Here is a 16,412-nt window from a genome sequence, read left to right as displayed (position 1 = left end):
CCCTTGCCTTTCTTTGGATTGTTTACACTAAAACTGTATTTTTTTGGAACCTGGTAAACCTGTGATGGGAGTTACCATCCACAGTGACAGATGGTTCCCAAAAAGCTGGTAGTAGAAGCAGATGAGACAAAGGGGACATCCTAAAAAGATTCTGGAACAAGTCTGGGTTGCTTACTAACACTGACCCTTTCTCACTCTTTTCAACTCTACAGGAGAAGGGAAATGCTGGGATGCGTATTAAAGATCAAACGAATGAGGAGACAATCAGAAGAATTAGAAAGCAGCCACCTGATGCAAGAGATTAAAAAAAAAAAAAAGAGAATAAAACCCACTAGCTAATGCTATGGCTGTGTAATTCTCAGTTGTGTTCATTAAGTTTCAGCCGAGTTACATCATATTTCTGATGTCTTATGCACCTTCTCATACTGTCTAGGAAAATTACTGTAAATGAGCTTTTACCTAATAGCTTATTTGGATTATGTTAATTTTAAAGAATGATTTTGCATGCAGAATAAGGATGAAAATACAGGAAATCACATTAATATTTTCTACAGTTATTTTAGCCCACTTTGATGCTAAATCCAACGTACTACAACTGATTAGAAAAATTGGGGTTTGAAGTCTAATTGCCTTTTATAGAATGGTAGTCTCTGCACAGCTACAGACCATGTCAGCTTGATGACTTTTGATCAGAACTAGTGCCTGTTGCAAAAAAAAAAAAAAAAAAAAAAAAACCGAAAGCTGCAGTAGCAGCTTAGATTTGGAAACCACTTGGATATAATGGTAAATTACAGGAAAATTTTGAACCCTGAAGTTGAGCTTTAACTGGAGACAATGTGTTACACATGCAGCAGGAACCAATCACCTTGCAATGCTTAGCATTTTAACACAGGAAAACTAAATTACAAATCTAATTTATATCATAAGCACGTGTGAAGAAATATTTCCTCTATTTACTTTACAGACGGTTTTGCTATGGCATTGCCGTAGAATAAAGTAAACCAATGATTTATTGTTGCCTAAAATACCTTCATTAAAAAAATACATTATCTAATGAGATATTATTAGAACAGGAAAAATAAATGAGAAACAGCAATACTCGGAAACTTTTAGACTTTTACTCATCGGAACAGAAAATATTCCTCCACAGAGGAACAGCCCAGTAGGTGCAATGGTTCACCAAACCACCCTTTGCATTACACAAGTAGGATCATTTAAAAATTCCAAGCAGCTAATTCCAGAAAGAGAAAGTCTTCTAAGTACATAAATTCCATCCACACAGAGACATAGCTTTCGGGTAAAACCATAAATTAATGCTAATTAGAGAAAACAGTCTAGAAATTGTTTCCATTCACAGTGATGCACTGAGTTTGACTGGGCCCTGGGGCAAAGGCTGGGAGTGCGTACGCGGATATATATCACAAGACTAGTTAAGGGTCCTTGTTAAGCTCTCAGAACAGTGGGGCTGGAGCAAACTGCTAATATACTGACTGGAAACATTACAAAACCTATGTTTTTCTTCCTATTATAATATACTACAATTATTTTAGTGTTCAGCTTTGCGTCCTCTTCCATGAAAAACAGCACTTAAGTGGCAAGTCACTCTGTGTTGAATATTCACCTCAAAAAAGTTACACGTCTCTCTCCAAGGATTACACCAGTCAACAGCTGTACCAGTTATCAGCAATTCACTTACACCATCTTAACCCGATTGGAACGCAGTCCTCTCCTGCATCTGTCAATAAACTCTGAAGAGTTGATATTTACTATTTCCTTTAATGCTTCAATTTGTACCAAGCTTAAACCTCTTTTCACAGAAAAATACAAGAGATACTTAAAGTTATTCTCTGAGGAAGGCTCTTGATATGCTAATTCCACGGAGCAATTGCAGTTGAGATGGATTTTTGCATTAATGTAATTACCTGAAAATGCAGGTGACTTTGTTCAAGCTTACAGTCCTGATTTACATATCAAAGTCTAGATATAAAACTTAGAATGTAACCATTGAAAAATTATCCATTTAAAAACTTGGGTTAAATTTAAGGAATTCTCAAGCTTTTCAAAACCAGATTTAAGTGACAATATTAAAGCAACACTATAAAACCAATTAACCTACTGATCAGTTATATATAAGGCAATATATTTGAGCATTAATGAGATAATGCTGGGAAAATATTCTGAAGTGACTAGAAAGTATTCTTGCATAATGGTGAAACAGAGATGAGAAAAGCAAAAAGATTTTCAGTACTTTGGAAAAATAATAGTACTTCAAAGAACATTCTATATTAGTTTAAACAGGGAGACAATGTCAAATCAGCTATGAAAACTTCAACTTCATTTGCAAAATTTCAACTTCAATTTCTATGAAGAATTCTCAAGGAAGCTTATGTTCAATTTTATGGACCTGTAAGAAAGTGTAAATCCATTAGAGAGGCTGTGTGCCAGCAGACTACACGTCTCCTTGCAGAAGGCATCTGCATATTAACCAAAAAGAAACAAATTCAACAAATAACAACAAAAAACCCCAACACTTGAATTTCACAAGACTTTACAAATTCGTTATTTTCTAATCATGAACACATTGTTATCTTCAGTTCAGCACTAACACTTCCTTGAGAATTTTGTAGAAATATATTAGGCAAAATGAGTATCAATCTGCATTTATCATTTATTTTATTTTCAAGTCAAGAGCACTTGAAATTGCCCTCGGTTATAAAAAAAGACATTTCTGTTGTAAAGTGAAAAACTACATTTATGTTTATTCAACAGAATACGCTATGCAGTTCAACATATAAAGGAACATATACTTATTTGCTCTAATTTTTAAATGTTTGTCATAGCTTTGCCAATCTTATTGTTTATACGGTCACTATAGAAATCAAGCTTCTCTTTGGCCCATCGATGTTTTCTGTTTTCCAAGGATTTGAAATTCACGCCTTCCTTTAAACCATCTGTTGCTTATATACGTCTATTATATCATCTCTTTTCTCTCTTAAAATAAAAAATCTCGATGGCATACAACCTTTCCAACTCTCTAACACACTGGTTATTTCTCTGTAGAAAAATTTTTAAAATACTATAGTTGTGTTCTCTTAGAGACTTGACCAAGTCTGTGAGAGTGTTGAATGGAAAGGCAAAAGTACACATATATACCATGTGAATAAAATAATTCTCAGACGGACATTTTAGTTTACTAAATTGGTACATGTTATTACAGACAATCAGAACAGAAAAGTAAATTGAAAGAAATTTGTATCATGTAATCTTTGATTTTCATCACTTACTATCAAGCCGCTGTTACTCTGCCTTCTCTCTCTGTCATGAAGTTTTCTGTAGAAAATCCCTCCTGGATTAAATTGAGTACTCCAAACAATCATGTCCCCTTGAAAATATGCATCCATTCCAGTTATCCTTGAATTATGTTCAATATGTGATATTTGCTGATGAACATCACTGTAGTTGAATGGATATGCAAAACCCAGGATGTCAGTGTCATTAGCAACATAGAGAACTTGATCTTCAGAGCCTAGGGATTATTATAATGAAACAAAAATAAGGTAAATGTCAAGTAATGCAAAAATCAGTGCTTTTCATTCAAGTAGCTTTTTGGTGTTCATCTGATATAATTTCTTATGTTAAAATTATTTTCTGATTGACGAAGACACTCACAATCTGGGCAATAAATGCAACTTTTCATACTCTGATACCAGTATATATTACTTCAATGGTCTCCAAGCTTACACTGTGACACCTAAGACTATCTTTTAAGGAGTATTTAATATAAGAATTTGAACACTTTAAGCAATATACAAAAATAGGGACTATTATGCATTAAGCCCATATTTTATTTTTATATTAAGCGCATATTTTTATATAATTATATTTTTATAAATATAAACATAATTTAATAATGGATATTTACATAATTACATTTATTTATTAAAAGTAATTTATATATTTATATTTTCAGTACATATTTTTATATGCACGTTGTGTCTAGAGGGTCCTAAACGTATACATTAAAGGAACACAAAGTTGCCAATAAGCATTATTTTAAATTGCTTAGCTGCAAACTAGAAATTAAATGTTCCTATCTTTAGTGAAGGCAGCAAAGTTTTGAAATTGACTGCAACACCAGCAAACTGGACCAAAGCTGTTACAGAACATGTGCATTTGTGTCATAGCTCCTCATTTCAGACAGTGAACATTTATGGATACGTGTGAATGGGGCGGTATTTATGGATACCTAGTTACCATCTTGATGCAGATGTAAAGTACGTTATTCGTAAGAAAATGCTGTCTGCTATCTATTCATTAAGTTTTGAGAAAATCTCATATTTGCTGGATACAATAGAATGCATTTGCAAAGTATCAACTGATAATAATGTCTGTCCAACACATTTCCTCCTTCTGTGTAGGAAATATCAAAACCCGTTTTTTCCCCTCACTCCTGCTAAACACAAGAAGAAAGAGGAGTTCCATGAAAACCAATATCAATGAGGGAAAGAGGGAAACATTAGCTGTATTTCAATGGAAATGAAGCTTGCAAAAAATTTGGATGTAGGACAGCAATTCCCAGACTTTTAGATTATAAAACCTCAGAATTATGTCTGTGTTTCTGTAATAACAAGCCACTATCCTCAATTAGTAACTGTTTGTTCCTGTGTCATAATCTGACTTCTTCAGCAATGATGCTAAATCCTGATAGAGCCCACATTAGATATAGAGGAAATTACTAATGACTCATTAATATGATCTTACCACAGTAAATTTGCTTCAAGAAAACATGAAAAAGCATGTAAGAAACCTGACTATGACCATCTAACTACACAGCATGGGTGTACCTATATTACTGATTGGTGTGCTACAAAGAAGGAAGAACTGGAATTAACGTGATACCTCCTAGAACCATAACAGATTGTATGTCCACAGCATGTGTGTACTGGCCATATGGTCCAGAGGAGGTACTGCTCACCATTGTGCACCAGGCATGGACAGAGATGTATAAGGGGCCACACCTTGTAATGTCAACACTCATTCTGCACCGAAGACTCCTAATGTAGGTATTAGTCAAATTCACACCAGTATCTCATTAAATTGCAGGTGAGATGCTATGATCATACTTTCATTTATTCAGGTGCATAAAGATTATGTTAACTTTACTCGGGCAGCTGGATTATTGTTTGTTTCATTTCTAAAATGATTTCAAAGTTACATAGTACCCAGACTTAACTGTTGCCTCCTTTTTTTTGCAATACCTCTGCCTTAGGAAAGACAGAAATAACATCTATGTGTGCGTGGTTCATCTTCACTGGACCATGATCTAGGCAGCTGATTTATATGAGGAGTACATCCTTAGGTGACTATACCTGGGAAATCTCCACTTAAATGACATCTGTAAGATTTCTCAACAAGACAAAGCAAAACATCTTAACTCCAAATACTACTTAATTTATTCCTAAAGTTCTAAAACATGTTCCTATGAAAGAGTTGATTCTTCTCTCACACTTCTAAAGCATCACCAGAATGCTTACAAGCTTGCTAATATATAATCTGTTTTTCTTATTTGTTTATATCTTTCTGTAAACAGAGAAAGCTGGAGTTGGAAATGGACTTTCCTATTAAGGATCTTCATTTCCATGGAAGTGATAAGAATTTACTGGTTACCGAAATGAAAGGTAAATCTGAGTGGTTTTGAGAATTATTTCTGTGCACTATTCAAGAAATATTTATCTAAAAATGAGTTGTATATGTAACACATTAGTGCTACCAACCACGTACAAAACAAATGATTTAGTTCTGTCTCTCTATTTTGATTTTTATAGCCTTACCTTTTGCTATGCAACTGTTATTCCTCTCCTTATAATTTTTCTCGCACACACATTTGTATGACCCCTTAATATTACTGCAGTGTTGGGAGCAGGCACCAAATACCATACATTCATTGATATCTGTGAGGAAAAGAATTGTAATTTATATACCTATAGCATAATACAGTATTATTTAACATGTTCAGAAAATCATGGAACAAAGCAGATGAATAAAAGGAACTCGTAAGCATTGGTATTATCTTGCAACAGCAAAAGGAAGCCTTCTGCAATTATCACTAATGTTATTTCCGCTGCAGTCTGAGAAAGATCTCAGAAAGATTTTTTTACCTTATTTCTTCATCCTTCCTCTATCAAGCTATTATCATTACAGCTTGAAATCAACTTGGAGAATGAAAATGTCTGTTACAATTATCTCCAACATACCTATAGTCAACGCTACATGATTATCCCCTACTGGAAAAGCTCCTGCGTAAACCTTTTCCTTGAGAGGCAAACAATGAAGTTTATGTATTCACTTTGAAAGTCCCATTGAAGTGACCTCCACTTTTTCTGTAAGTTACTGCTCACCAGTAAGTAAACGAATTCACAACCCACTCTTTGGGAAGGTAGATTTACCTTATCTTCACAATCAATTCTTTCATTATAACAATGACATCTTTGTTTCTGACCAGTGTGGCATCAAATATATGAAAACTACATTTTCTAAGGAATTTTACTTTCAATCTGTTTATTTTAATTTCATTTTTTTTATGCATCTTTATTATTTTAAGCATCTCAAAATATTCTCATATACCAATTTAAACACCAAACCCAATTGCTCAGTTAAATAATCTACTATATATTAAATAAACCATTTACCCCTTAAATTATAAAATCATTTACGGTCCGACCTGAACCTTTTGACATTTACAATCAAAGTTAATCTTTGATAACCTCTCCAGGTAAAATGCATAAATGTACATCCTGTAAATCCTTTCAGTTTATTTTCTTGATTTCTTAATCCCATAGCTATGAACCAGTTTTTATTCTGTGGAAAAAAGCATATGATACGTATCTCCATCCTCAGCATAGAAAATTGGCGATGCAGTTGACTTTTAATACTCTACAGCAAGGGACGTTGGAAAGATCAGTACCTTCACATTGTCTGTTCCTCTTGTTTCTCTGAAATCCAGGTTTACACTGACACAGTAAGGATGTTTCTGTTTGATTACAGTATGCATCATCTCCACAAGGATTCACATTATCTTCACATGTATACTCAGCGACACCTAAACATAAACAAAATGTCTAAAAAAATACTGATAGATTTGTTTAAACTGTTAAAAATGAGATCTAAAACAACAACAACAAATAACAAATCTAACTTTTTGTTAAAAGGTAAATTTTAAACAAATATACAACATTACAGTATTTACCTACATATGCATATGAACTGGCAGTATCTGAGATAGTTCATTTCACATCAAGAATTTAATACTAAAATTTATCTTGTTTCAAATATGAAATAAAACACAATCAACTTATAGCTAAACCTCAAAAATTCAAGAACTACTCTAAAAACTACTACAACCTGAATTGATATAAAATTTGCCTTCCTTTTATGGTATGCCAAATAAAATTAACTAAAAAAAAAAACCCAACTTTAATTAGTTTCTACGTTGCTGAGTAGGTTTTGCATGGATGAAAGTTCAGTTAATTATTTCTTTTCTGCTACAATCACGAAAACATATCTTGTCATCCAAACTCACTTATTTTGCAGTCTTGCTCATCTGAACCATCTCCACAGTCATCAAACCAATCGCACTGGAGCTCCATTGGAATACATTTCTTATCATTACAAGCAAACTCATCTTTTTTACATGGTCTTGCTTTATATGTAATTTTATCTATATAATTAAAAATTAATCAGAGAAAAATAAATCAGTATTTAAGATTCTTAGATTATTTTAGACACGTACAAATGGGAATGACCATGAAGCATTAAGCAAGTGGGAATTACGTCAAGCTTAATTTCTTTCAATTTCAAATTCTGATCTACTAACCTCCAGTTAAGCTTTACTGAAGGACAAGCAGATCTTTGTAACAAAGTTTGCCAAGTTGTTTTCTTTGATCTGAATGCCTTGAAAGGTAATACCACCTACCACAGTGATCTTCATCCGAGTTATCACCACAGTCATCAACTTCATTGCAAATCTGCTCAGGTCGCAGACAAACCCTGTTGTTTCTACATCTGTATGGCCTTGTTGGAGGGCACGGAAACTTTACTGTATATTAAAAAGAATATATATAAAACAGCTATTACCTAGCTAATATTCTGCAAACTTCTTTAATGTCTCCTTATCAAAGCGGTAAGCAAGCATGGGAACACATTTGTACTTGACATATGAATTGTACTTGATTTCAACTTCTGGTACCTAACGGGATAACACTTCAACAACATTTACAGTGTAAGTTCTTCATTTAGTGAATGAAATTATTTAGTGCGATAAGGAGAATTACACTTCTTTCTGAGACTCAGTAAATATGACAGAAATAAAACAAAGCAAGTCAGAAGTTTAATGATGATCAATATTTCAATGTAGAAGTAACTTTTTCCCATCTATGCACTTCCTACAAAAATTTCTCACAAATCTCTTACCAGAAATTACATGAATAGCAATAACAACAAAGAATTATGTCCCACATTTCAAGCTAATCTTCTAAAAGTAAAATAAATGGAACTTAGATGCATATGTCCTTGTATATTTATGTACATTTTCATGTAGTAAAGCAAGAAATGACATGTAAGTACTGAAAAACCTAATGTCATACCACACATTTCAGCGACTTCATCAGAGTTATCTCCACAGTCATCCTCGCCATCACAAACCCAAAAATGAAGTTTGCAGAGGGAATTGTTGCACAAAAATTCATCAGCTCTACATATATTTCCCCCTGGGAGGATGAAAAGATGACAGAAAAAAAGCCAGGAAAACACAAAGACAAAAGAAAGAATGTCAATTATTGATAAAAGCAGTACAATCACTTATGACAAAATATTGGCAGAGAATGATACCCATAGCATAACTAAATGAACAAATCCCCAGTGAAAGGGTTGGAGAGGCAGAGAGAAATACTCATTTGAAAAATCTCTTCCTTGGCCATACGCTTACTTCACTTTTCACGACTTTTAGCTAGGAATTCCCTATTTGGCCTGACTAGAAAGGGCAGTCACCAAAGACAGACACTGACAACTCACCAGCTAGGCATGGTCCCCTTGCCTTTAGCCAGGAGACGCTTAAACTGTCTTTCTGTCTGTCACTTCCTTTGGTGATGCTGCCTTTCAGAAACGACCTGACTGGGTACATCAGTGATTTGTGCTATCAGATAATGGTACAAAACAGAAGACAGAAAAATGGTCAAACTTGTGAAAGGCCACCTTAGTCCAGGTTTATTTCAAATGAATGTCTGATACTCCACCTACACCTGTGCCCACACTCTGAGCCACACGTGATGTTCAGAAGGGACAAAGTGACTGCAGTCTCTTAGCCATTAAGTGGCACCTTTTTCTTCTCCTGAGTAGTAATAGGCTTGTAACAACCCCATCAACTACAAACTCTGTAATTAGGGAAGATCAGGCCACGTAGGCACAGAGTAGATAAGACCAGGTGACCTCTAACAGTCTCTTCCTTTTTGAAGTTCTGAAATTTCTCATTAGGATATTTACTGAACACAGAATTCAGCCAGATTAAATTCTTCCACGTAACTTCAGTACTGATTGAACTCTGAATCATCTAACAAAATGGAACAGAGGGTGAGAGAAAATATTTTAAGCCAGAGTGCCTGAGCTTTAAAAATTGGTTCAAGTTGGATTCAGTTTTAATATGTGTAGCAGTAAGAAGGCATTTTGTTTCAAAATTATGACTAAATTTTAGCATTACCAATTAACAAAGTTATGGAAACTTCTTGAAATTAATTTTCTATATAACACATTTTTATGGTAACTGGATTCTCAGTTTCCTGGGAGGAGTGGAGTATAAAAGAAATAAAGCTGTGTACCTGAAGAGGAGGAAACAATGAAATTTTATATGATAACACCAAAACTCTCACCGTTTCTTACCTCAGTGCGTTACACCCATGCTAATAGTTACATCAGGCTTCAGTGGCTTTTTACTTATTCAATCAGTGCCCTGTTCACACCCCATTAAAATCAACAGCAGGCTTTCTTTCGCTATAAAGGGTTCAGAATGGCTTAATTTTTTTTCCAGAAAATTAATTTACATGAATACCCACCATGTAAGATGTAGGGAACTCTTACACTATGTTACCAAATACAACTAATTCCCATAGCAAATATAACTTATGAACATTGACAGAGATATTCTTTACTGTCATCCAAGGAAAAATATATAAAATTCAAGTATTCGTTATGATGAGAGACATGAATATAAATAATTGTGTGTGCAATCACAATAAAACCATAATTCTAGTGTTATAATAAGATTGAAAAGAGCTATGTTTATAAATATGCACGGTGGGCTACAGATAAATATTACGGAGATTGTTTTAGAATGCTGCAGCGTAAAACTCCATTTGTGTTTGCTGTATTTCCAAAGAGGGAAAAAAAAAAAAGTTATCAGTGAGATAAACTGGCATTTGTTTCATGTGATTGCTCTGCCTGTCATAATTCTGTTATAGAATAGATTTCTACAACAGAAATCATAATTGTGACATAAATACAAAGTATTATAGCAATAACCAACTAGGCAAAAGACTTCTTATTGCATTATAAGCAATTTGCAGTTCACAGAAGCCCCATTATGCTATCCAAAGAATAATGTGGGCTTCAGATAAAATAAACGCGTTACTACTTACTTACACTTCATTGGTTTTTAAAGAGATACAGTCCAGATATTCTAAAAGCAGTTTTAAAAAGAACTAGAAGATTTTAAAAACTTTTTTTATCTTTGTCTTCTTAAAACAATCCATTCTTCTACACTTCCAAATATGATGTTTTTCTCTTTGCACATAAACATCTCTGGAACATTATTCCTGTTTTCTTCACTTTCTGGTCTCTCTATCAAACTTAATCATCCCATATAATTCCTTTTGCTTTCCCCTAGTGGTAAGTGTTGCTAAATAGACTTATGACAAAATAAAGGAAGGATTTTTTTCCTCTATAATTGCTTGCATCATCTCTGATTGTTATTAGTTATTATTGTACTGCATTATGCTTTTGAAGTTACACACGTCATGTGATTGTAGATGAGTAACGCACAGAATTATTGACTTTAAAGAAAAGATGAAAAATCTGGAAAAAAACAAGAAGCTGACAAAATGCTCAGTAAAATTTTGCTTTTTAAAAAAAAAAAAAATCTTCAATTTGAGTGGGAAGTTCTGTGTTTGTCACAATTTTTTAATTACTACACTTACTAATACTTTTGTGCAGAGTTACTTTGCTACTGCCTGGTAGCTGAAGAAAGGTCCAGTTAAAAAAAAATCAGCAGCAACTATGAGAATTAGATCAACCGATGAATTTCTCAAAAACATATTTGGAAGCTTAATCATAAGCATGGAAGTCTGAGTGCAGTGTTTAGCTTCTTGAGAATAAATTTATGTGCATAGTTCTGCTCTCTAAGGAGAGTGAGAATTCAAAACGTGGTTTTATGGGTTCTGGTTAGTTGCAACATTTCATCTCCATGGAAATAAATAGAAAACTGGGGACTTAAGATTACTTATTTAGCAATTTTTCATTATATTGCATGGCTTCGTAATTTATTGTTGCCTATAAAACTGTAAATTAACTGGACTTATTACCGATTTCTCTGATGAGACAGAATATGCTTCTAGTAATAATACAACCTTTTGGTCCTTGGGGATGGAAACACAAAGAAGGAACAATGAGCTGTGTTATAAACAACTTAAGTTTTGCTTTGTCCTGCAAATCGCCTGTGAAGCTGCTCTACTGTCTTTGTCAAAAGAGGCCACAGAGCTTTCATTTCATCACTTGGAATTGGCAGGGTACCATTAACTTACAAAGCACATTAATACAAAACCCAATAAAGTAAGCCTTTTAAACAGGAAAATGTCTCTTGCCTTGGTCACAGTTTTCTTCATCGCTGCCATCCACACAGTCATGGATCCCATCACAAAGCCATCTGACAGGGATACAGTAGGCCTTATTTTTGCATCGAAACTGATCTTCCTTACATTCTGTTACACAATCCATCTGTGTGAATACAGATATAAAGTATTGATGAAAGAGAAAAACAAGCATACTTAAATACAAACATAACAACATTTACTGTTTTTTATTGCCCTAAGTATTTAATACAATAACATTGTGCCTGCCAACGGAATGTGCAATCTAAATAGTTGCTAAAGTCCAAGTGAAATTGTAACCATACATTATATATGTTCTGATATTACTTCTTTACATTGCTTAGTATTAGCAGTGGAAACAATGGCTACATTTATGTTTCTGAAGTCAACTGCCCTACAAGAAATGAGCCTGGACATGAAGCCAGTTAGTGCAAACTGGATTATATTCATATCGATCAGGACTAGAAACCTCCAGAGTGGATTGTCTTCACCGGGATGATGTAGCATTCGGCTAAGGCATCCTTCACACTCTGACTGGCACCTTTTTGGCTCTGAGAAATAACAACTATTTTTAGTCTTTTTTCTTGAAGTTGTTCATGAAGGCAATAATTTTTTTAAAAAGATATCAACAGAGCAACATGTAGGAAGAGCATGGCATGAAGGTCCAAAGAGGGTGAGGTGCCTGCTAGGATTGTGTTGGGTGAATCTAGAGGACAGAGGGAGCCAAATGTGACACAAACTTGTTCCTCCTGCCAGTACGGAGCAGTCCCTGAAGGAAACTCCCCCAGAACCACACTCAGGTTTTGACCTGGGGGAAACAGACCTGTCTACTCCAAAAGGTGGCCACGGAGCAAACAAACATAATGCAGTATAACTACCAGGGAACCAAAATCACGGGGCTGTTATCTGACAACGTTCAATGGATGCAAAAAAAAAAAAAAACCCACCAAAAACGTTTTCCCTTTTAATTATTTTCGGACCTAAAACTGTTAACAAATTTCAAGTGAGACAGTAGGGGAAAAAAAAAAAAACAAACAATGGAACTTTGTCAGCTACCTCATCAGATCCATCAGCACAGTCATACTCTCCATTACATTTCAAAGATGCCGAAATACAGCCTCCACTTGCACACACGTACTCACTTGAAGAGCAGGTTGGAGATGCTGGTTACAAACACATATTTTAGCATTAAGAAAAAGACAATTTATAAATAAGTTGCTTTATAATTTAATGTTTTCATCTGGTTAACATAGTGAGCAAACATGTATTTGTAGCTGACCAGAGCTTTTCCGAACGTTCGTAAACTGCAATGAAATATTAAACAAAGATGAATGTTGCATCCTAAGGAAATCGTATAATGATGGTGAATGGATATCTGTGTTTTATCACTGAGAAATTTCTTTTTGTGTTTTCCTTATGCTTGGTAATAATGGTAACTACAAATATACATATATTCAGACAATGAGTATAAAAAAATGAGAATATAAAAAATTGCATTCTTTAAAACAGGCTTAGGGTTTAGCTAAAGTTACATAAGTGCTTCTAATTAAATAAGCTAAATTTATAAGAAACCATGGTTTTAGAAAGTATACATTATTACAATTAAAATAAGTACATATTTTATTTAAAATTTAACTGGATATTTTTGTGCATTGTAAAACAGGGGAGTTTTGTCATAGGCTTCTACCAGTTGCACCCATTTAGATGAAGCTTACAAAAAATTTAGGAAAATTCCTGCAAAAAATAAACATCATTTTCCAAGACAGTAAAAAGGAAATAAAAGAATAACAACAAAAATAATAATTTGCTAGAGAAAACCTTTGCATAAGGACTAGTAAATTTTGAATGAACACCACAAAGCAAAAAACCCCCAGAGACACTTGAGTAACACACCAAGAATTACTGCTGTTTTCAGAGCAGAATTTTATATGCTGAGTATACATTATCAAATTATATTTCAATATAATTAAAATTTAGTACCATTCCCCCAACAAGCTTCATATTGCATAGCTGTACATAAGTGGGGTTTTCAAAACATGAGTAGTAAAACATAACGATACAGACATTCAAAAGTGTTTCAAGTATTTCGGATTTCTTTGGATTCCTCCCTACTTCTAGTGCCCAAGGAATCCCTATTTCTTGATTTATTTTGTCATCGTTTCATTCTCATTTATGTCTTCCGTCATTCTATTTCTCAGCATCATTGAAAACAATACCTGGTTCACAATTCTTCTCGTCTTCCCCGAGTTTGCAGTCTTCATGACCATCACATTTCCATTTTGCTGATATGCACTGACCATTGGAACACTGGAACTGGTCTCTTGAACAGCCTGTTTCACAATACCTCTGGTACAATAAAAACAATGTATATACCAGATGAAAAGTTTAATATAAACCGTAGTGAATATAGAGCTGATCACAGAAGTTACAGCCTATACTACTCCACGCTATGAAATGCAGTAATGCCTGGTTAAATAAAATGTATTTGTAGATACAATTCAGGAAAGGTGGATTGCACCCTCTAAGTAGATGGGAAGCACTCAAGCTCCAGCGTTGGCAGGAAAGGAGAAGGGACAAAAGGGACAGGAAAGAACAGTAAAACAGCGAAGCGTTATCCAGGGAGCTTCTGCTACACCACAGTCTACATTGTTTTCACAAAAAAAACACAAAACAAACTAAATCACTGCTGCATGTAGAAAGAGGGGTTCTCCATCAAAAGAAAATATTTCCAGGATGGGAAGAGGACCACTTCATTGCTGGGACGAAAAAATGTAGACTATTGTTAAACATGACTTGATTTTATTTGCATGTTCTCTTTTTAAGACAACTGTTTCAATAACTTTAATTTAGTAAAGATATTTGCATATATGGATTCCTGTGTAGAATCCCCACTGCTGCATTTTAAAATATTCATACATGGGCATTCATTCAGCAAAAATACACAACTACCCATTTTCTAAAGAAATCTTTTTTCCTGGAAAAGGCCTACCTCATCTGAGCCGTCTGCACAGTCATAGTCTCCATCACACCAGAATCTTGCTGAAACACAGTCTCCATTTGCACAAAGAAAGTCTTTCAAAGTACACGTTTGAGGCTCTGAGTAAAGAAAAGTAACAACCCTAGGTTTATTAGCATTTCCATAAGACATTTTATACATAAAACCCCCCAATGAATGAATGACCATAACAAAGTCAAAACCACTCACTCGCAAACTATGAGGATTTTTTTTTCTGTAGGATTTTGTTTCATAACATTTTATAATTAAATTTCATTTACATAGAGTAAATCAGTAATGAGAATACTTTCAGTTCTGTCAAATTTCTTCAGAAAATTATGGGATGCTGACTATATAAATATAATTTATTTCAACACACGTATGTTATTACAGGTTTTGTAAGATATGTACCATGGCCTAGAAATTAATTTTGCAATTATTAATATCCGGTGTAATTAGAACTAACCATGTCTTTGACTTTCCACCACACAACAGCACTTATCACGTATCTTTTAACATATGTGTGTGTGTCAAGAGTCAGCTTCCCCTGTGCTAAGCATTCAGGGGAACAGTATTGAGATGGCAAATTGATGCCTAAAAGGTAAGGTTTGGAGTTTCGAGCAAAATCTGTTTTCCAGAAATTAAGTCTGAGACAAACATAACAATAATCCACTGACTAAAATATTGACAAAATCGATAGCGAGATTTAACAGAATGAGAATACAGTGAGTTGCAACAGCCAACGGACAGTATACTTTCACAAAAAAAAAAAAAAACCACACTACTGTCAATTTGTTAGAAAAAATAGAAATGGGGAAAAAAAGGTAAGGATAAGGATGGAATTTCCAAGTAATTTTAGGGAAACAGAAGGGAGACGTTAGATAAAAAGGATCTTATAGATGGAGATGGATAGGAAACAGTAAAGGTTGGAAGGCAAGTGGGATATTTTGTGGTAAGTGAGCATGTTGTTCTACTCCCTTGGAAGAAACAAAACACAGGGTGGTCTGAAGTCATTATTAAAGGTGGACACAATACAGGGGAAGGAGTAGACGCCAAATTAATTCAAAGTACAGACAAAGCAAACAGGAGAAGCAGGCTGCAGGGAGTGATGGAGTAATCCTGAGAAGGTGAGATTGGCTGTTTCAGCATATTTACTTTACTGTCTGCACAGCTCTGTTTTCACTGCTGCTGCCACAAAAACACTGGCAAGGGGACCATGTAGAAGATTCCCCCAGTAGAATACTATGTGCTTTCCTTCTGAAAATGAGGACCATTACAAAAGACATTGGCAAAAAAATGAAGTTAATGTCTGACCGTAAATTCGGACCATTGGACTAAACAAGGATAGAGAAGTAGTGGGGAATGAGGAGAATTTAAGCACGTCTCTACAGGCAATTTAGACTTTGCCACTCAGAGAGAGAGCTTTGGGAAAGCAGGACTGAAAAAGCAAACAAGGATTATTCGTGGGATTATTTCCATCACAGTAAACACTGCATTATGTAAAT

At 34.5% G+C, this 16,412-nt stretch overlaps 1 protein-coding gene across 1 annotated transcript in view; it reads right to left on the bottom strand.

The window, feature by feature from the left end:
* Positions 1–16,412, bottom strand: part of LRP1B (LDL receptor related protein 1B) — a 575,621-nt gene that overhangs the window by 57,296 nt on the left and 501,913 nt on the right. Inside the window, exons 68-77 of the mRNA XM_074145610.1 lie at positions 14,902–15,008; positions 14,129–14,258; positions 12,969–13,075; positions 11,907–12,039; positions 8,643–8,765; positions 7,973–8,095; positions 7,580–7,717; positions 6,965–7,099; positions 5,832–5,951; positions 3,285–3,526 (exon numbers count right to left, since the gene is read on the bottom strand). Of these exons, the coding sequence (XP_074001711.1) occupies positions 3,285–3,526; positions 5,832–5,951; positions 6,965–7,099; positions 7,580–7,717; positions 7,973–8,095; positions 8,643–8,765; positions 11,907–12,039; positions 12,969–13,075; positions 14,129–14,258; positions 14,902–15,008 (1,358 nt within the window). The remainder of the gene's footprint in view (positions 1–3,284; positions 3,527–5,831; positions 5,952–6,964; positions 7,100–7,579; positions 7,718–7,972; positions 8,096–8,642; positions 8,766–11,906; positions 12,040–12,968; positions 13,076–14,128; positions 14,259–14,901; positions 15,009–16,412) is intronic.

This window comes from Numenius arquata, chromosome 3 (assembly GCF_964106895.1).
Source record: "Numenius arquata chromosome 3, bNumArq3.hap1.1, whole genome shotgun sequence".
Lineage (NCBI taxonomy): Eukaryota > Metazoa > Chordata > Aves > Charadriiformes > Scolopacidae > Numenius > Numenius arquata.
This window is presented reverse-complemented; position numbering and strand designations above follow the sequence as displayed.